General features: G+C 43.5%; 1 protein-coding gene across 1 annotated transcript; it reads left to right on the forward strand.

The window, feature by feature from the left end:
• The first annotated feature begins 270 nt into the window (after window positions 1-270).
• On the forward strand, window positions 271-3,188 carry LOC147670589 (uncharacterized). Its single transcript, XM_086948147.1, has one exon. The coding sequence runs from the start codon at window positions 1,869-1,871 to the stop codon at window positions 3,186-3,188; it is 1,320 nt and encodes a 439-aa protein (XP_086804273.1). The 5' UTR covers window positions 271-1,868.
• The last annotated feature ends 2,664 nt before the right edge of the window (window positions 3,189-5,852 follow it).

Genomic DNA, 5,852 nt, shown 5'->3' on the forward strand with positions numbered 1-5,852 from the left:
GCGCGGGTCCTGACGTGTCTCTTTATGGGACCGGTAAGTTTCGTACTGTTTTAGCAGTGCATCTAGTCATTCTAGTAAGTTTCTGTTCCAGTAAGTTCTGTTCTCGAGAAATTCATGTGTTCTGTTTTCAGTATTTCAGGTAGTATTCTGTCCGAACCGTTATTATAAATGTTATTTCATGTGTTTTCAATGTCGTGGTATGAGTGATTTGTTTTCAGTTATTATTGTGTTTATCGTGTATTGTATTGTGTCCAGATTCCAGTCTAAGTTATGCCTCTGTTCACGAAATTACGTCAGTTAAAAACCAGAAAAGGTCTGCTCGAGGAAGCAGTTCCTGTCCCGCCTAGGGACAGTCCAGGTCATTTTATGTATCATAAGCATGGCATAAGTGCCATATTATATCTAGACTTATGGGTGGAGTACACCAAAGAATTAGAAGAAAAGTATAGATGGCCCGTATCAGGTACCTGGGATGCCGAGTGCATCATGCGAGTAGAAGAAGCATTATGGAAAAAGAAAGCCAGACAGTCCCAGAAAGAGTCCATCGAGTTATGGCGGAAAGAATCTCATAAAAAAACCGAAAAAGAAATCAGAAAGTCAGAATTAAGTAGAGAATCCTCAGAAAGAGCCCAAGAAAGGGAATTAATCGAAGTAGGTGAACGAGTAAAAGCCGAACAGTCAGACAGACAGAGAAATGCCCTCATTAAGGGTATGTATTCTCTTCTTGCCGAGGGCTTGCCAAAAGCAACCCCGGAAGCACCATGTAATTTTCCACCGCCATTAGTTCCGATTAAGCTACGTCACAAACCGACCGCAGCTGATATTTTTTTCTCGTCCTATTTGGACGACACAGTCCCAGAATATGCAAATCCTGTTCCGCCAGCTCCTGTAAATAATGTAATTCCTGTTCCTCCAGCCACCGGGGCACCTGTTACAGCACCTGTTACGGTACCCCCGGTCCAGCCCGTAGTACAAGTACCCGTTACATCAGTCACTCTGCCAGCACGAAGAGTATCAGTCGACGATTCTAGTTTAGGGGCCGCGGGGGGAGGTCCTCCTGGTACCCCGCCGCCACACAAACGTGTAACGTTAGTCGAGTTACATGAACGTGCGTTACAGCGTACGCCCAAATATCAGTCCGTTGCAGATATCAGACGAGCTCTTACCGAATGCGTTATGATCCAGTCCCAGGCGATGATAATATGGTTATATATTCATTGCGTGTAAGACGGGTGACCGAGTATTTGGACACCCTACCGAATATGAAAGAAGATCTAGACAGAATATATTGTTTCATCCGTACAGGAGACGATCCAGAAAGTATTGGCGAAATCATGTCTCAAAGGAAAGCTGAGATTCAGCTCATGCTATTAAAGTTTTTAATCAATTGTTTAATAAGGGAACAAGATTGTCCGACTAAAGATCCGATCGAAATGAGAGTTCTGACAAAGTGGAGTGATCATATAGCCGAGGGAAGACACAAGACACTCAGTAGTATAGAGAGTATGTACAAGAAAATTCGTAAGGAAATAATGAGGTTACACGAGCAACGTAAAGCAGCACAAGTGTCCGAGAAAGAAGACGACTCTCCTACTGAAGAGGTAGAAGACGAGAATACCACCAGAATAGCGTATGTAGGTAAATCTAGACTTCTAGACCGACATTCACGCCTGGAACACAAGAAAGTTTTTCATCTTCCAGCACTAGAACAAGAGAATCTTGAACAAGTATTTCAAGCTACCGATCACATTCTGAAATCACGTATCGGTTATAGTGAACTTAGTACCATGCATGAACTATAACTAGCCCAATCAGCAGTCCGGTGGGCTACTGATTCTACCACTTTTCCAGATGAAATAGTGGCACAAATGTTTCTGAAACTGCCCCCAGCCGAGCAGCGACTGGTGGGTATGTATATGATCCAGCACCTCATTACACTGTATGAGGGTCAGCATTCTGATCCAGGTCCGTTACATGATGTCCTGAACGAGTTACTCCAGTATAGATGGAAAGGTTTAGGTACCGATTTAATTAGTGTCATTCTAGAACAGCGCCACAAATATCGAACGTTTCTGAATCCGCATTTTGTTCATGTCTCACCTCCAGAAAGTAAACCATTTTACATGTATAGACAGCATCCGTTACGAGAAGTACACCCAGTTAGGACACCGGGTGGTGAAATGCAACGAGTATTTGTTTACACCCCTATTACAAAGATGGAACTCTTAGAGATGAAGAAATTAATTCCCTGTCACGACAAAGACCCAGCAGGGTTCCATCGAGAATTAAAAGACATGCTCCGTATGGGAGAATACACGTATCCAGATATTATTAAAATGTTAAAGGTCCTGTTGCCCGCAGGGGTATATGAAAAACTCAAGGAAAAAGAATGGGAGGTGGGAGAGAAAAAGATCGATTGGACAGCTCTAGAAGCTGAAGATAATATACGAGTACCAGGTACCGGTCTTGGGGACAAATGTAAAGAATTGCCCGAGTTATTGATACAAGTTTTGCCAAGGTTACTAGCCACGAAAAAGGAAGATTGGGATGCAATCTCAGCATGTAAACAGAAACAGGATGAAGATACTAGTGATTTTTATTCTAGATTTGAAAAATGTTTTATTATTAACAGTGGTTTGAAGACAAGTAGCGAGTCATACCCTCATCTTTTTGTTACCAAACTAGTCGAGAATTCAAGTCCACAAGTTAAAAATCCTGTTTTGAAAGTCGAAAGTACTTGGCAAGCTAGTACCCCGTCACAAATGTTACAGATGCTCCAGTATCACCAGAACAGAATCAGGGAAGAGCAAGAACACGAAAGGAGACGTATGAAAGACACGAAAATGAAAGTACTAGTTGCACAATCTGTTCCACAAGACAGTCAGAAGAGGGGTCCGAATCAAGTCAGTCATCCTGCAGCTCCCGTTAAAGGGACTTGCAATTATTGTAAACAGCCAGGTCATTTCATAAACGAGTGTGCAGTTCTGAAACACAACATAGCAACTGGTAAAACTAAAGAAAGACCACGTCCGCCTAGACAAGAACAAGTTTCACAGACTTCTCAGTCACCACAGAATGCACAACAGACAGTTCCAGCACCGCAGCCTATCGCTGCAACACAGCATGTTACACAGCAGATGTACCAGTATGCTCAGTCAGAGTATCCAGAGTATCAACCATATTCATGAAACAGCCTAGAGAGGGAGGTAGGCTTGCCTCTCATCGAGATACCTGTAGATCAAGAGGGTCCCTATGTGCACAGTCAAGTATTAGGGAAAGACAGAAAGTTTTTGATTGATAAGGGGCAAGTAGGACTACTATCAGTCATGACGAGGTTCCAGGGGCTCCGCTCTCAGGCTCTAGAAATGTTTCCCTTGGATTTTCAGGAAAGCCTATTGTGAATGAGATTTCAAAACCAGTTACTCTAGAAGTTGGTCCATTGTCCCGAACTACTGATTTGTTACTTACGAAGTCATGTCCAGAAAATTTGTTAGGCATTAAAACATTGAAAGAATTAGGTGCAGTTATTTGCTGTTCCCCAGAAGGAATCCGATTGTTTTTAAGAGACTTCAAAGGTCACTATGTATTACGTGATTTTGATCCAAGACTACTGAATGTTCCACAGCATTTATGGGCGCAAGGTCCAACTGATGTAGGTTTTATGCAAATCACACCCATCGTGTGACCCTCAAGCAAGGTATAGTCTTGCCACGAATCAGACAGTACAGATTGCCACCTGAGGCTGTAGCAGCCTTATCCAAGATTATTGACGAGCTTATTGCTCAAGGAGTGGTTGTAGAAACTGACTCCAATGTATGTAATTCTCCTATCATCCCAGTCATGAAACGTACTGATCCAAATGCACCTCCAGTATATCGATTAGTGATTGACCTTCGAGAACTTAATAAATGTATCATACCCCAGTATCCAGTAGTCCCAGATATTTCATCCCTATTGACAGCTATAGATTCTGAAGCTACATTTTTTACTGTTATAGACCTCAAGAATGCATTTTTTAGTGTCCCCATTCATCCAGACAGCCAGTACCTTTTCGGTTTTTGTTTAAATGGAAGGAGCTATAAATTCACACGAGCTCCTCAAGGTTTCACAGAAAGTCCTATTATTTACAGTCAAGCACTTAAGAGGCAACTAGACAATATTCACATGCCAACTGACACTGCCCTGCTCCAGTATGTTGATGATCTACTGATCACAGCCCGTTCTGAACGTGACTGCGAGCGAGCGTCACTTACAGTTTTGTATTTCCTAGCCGAGATGGGGCACAAGGTGTCCCCTTCGAAGCTTCAGTTCTGTGTCCAGCAAGTGATCTACTTAGGCCACTTGCTGTCCAAGTGGGGTAGGCAGTTGACACCAGACCGTATCCAGTTGATAGCGAGTCTTCCACAGCCCAAGACACAGAAGGAGGTACGTGCTTTTATTGGCCTCACTTCTTACTGCAGACAATGGATTCCTCAGTATGCATTTCTAGCCAAGCCACTGATACAGTTAACGACACAGGAGGCAGCCGTATCGACTGTCCTCCCTTGGACCCAGGAACATACACTTGTTTTTAATGAATTAAAGAAAGCCTTATGCCAAGCACCTGTTCTAGCTACACCGAACTACAGTAAGCCTTTTACACTTTTTGTCACAGAACGTGATGGTACTGCATTATCTGTTCTCACACAAGATCAAGCAGGACAGTACAAGCCCTGTGCTTATTTTTCGAGCACATTAGATCCAGTAGCCCAGGCTCTGCCTGTGTGCCTCAAGTCAGTTGCAGCCACAGCTCTAGCTATCAGACAAAGTGATTCCATAGTGTTAGGACATTCCCTGACAGTACAAGTTCCACACTCCGTGGAAGTTCTTTTAAACCGAACACAGACTCAGCACTTGACAATTGCACGTTTAACAGGTTATGAACTGACACTGTTCCAGCCACACATAGAAATCAGACGCTGCAACGTTCTAAATCCTGCTACACTGTTACCGTCAGTTACTTCAAATCCTGCCACACATGACTGTGTGGAAGTTGTTAACACCATGACTAAGCCAAGACAAGACCTGACAGACATTGCATTACCTAATCCCGACCTGACACTTTATGTGGACGGTTCATGTATGAGAACTAGTACAGGAGAACTAGTAGCCGCGTATGCAGTGACTACTGAAACCGAAGTTATAGAAACACATCGTATTGACACCCTGTCTGCTCAAGCAGCAGAGCTAGTTGCTCTGACCCAAGCCTGCATACGTGCCAAGGACCTGAAAGTAAACATATACACAGATTCACGTTACGCATTCGGAGTTGTACACGACTTCGGAGTGCTCTGGCAGGAGAGAGGTTTCATGACTTCTCATGGAACCAAGATTCAGCATGGTCTCCTCATTCAAGCTCTGTTAGATGCAATACATTTACCGACAGCTATTGCTATCATGAAGTGCAAAGCACATACGAAAGTTACTGACATTATTTCCCAAGGTAACGATCTAGCAGATCGAACAGCCAAGCTTACAGCTCAGACACCAGACATTCCAGTTAACAAGACACAGACACTCATTCCAGAACAGACTACATGTATGACAGTTAAGGACCCTACACAAGATGTCATAGACATACAGTTACATGCTACTCCCGAAGAAATCAAGAAATGGTCCGAACAAGGAGAGGTCCAGACAGATCAGGGATGGGTGACGAAGGGAAAAGCCACATGGTTTCTCCCCGACTCCATGGTTCAAGTCATTATCAATACCGCACATAGTCCAGCACATCTAGGAGAAAAAGCCATGTTAGACAGTATACAGAACCTTTGGTTCAACAAGCATTTGCGAGCTGCAGCCAAGCAGAAAGT

Source organism: Lissotriton vulgaris, unplaced genomic scaffold, assembly GCF_964263255.1.
Source record: "Lissotriton vulgaris unplaced genomic scaffold, aLisVul1.2 SCAFFOLD_3182, whole genome shotgun sequence".
Taxonomy (NCBI): Eukaryota; Metazoa; Chordata; class Amphibia; order Caudata; family Salamandridae; genus Lissotriton; species Lissotriton vulgaris.

Coding starts and splice junctions, on each gene's coding strand:
- LOC147670589 (XM_086948147.1), top strand. CDS start 1,869: ATGTTTCTGAAACTGCCCCCAGCCGAGCAGCGACTGGTGGGTATGTAT.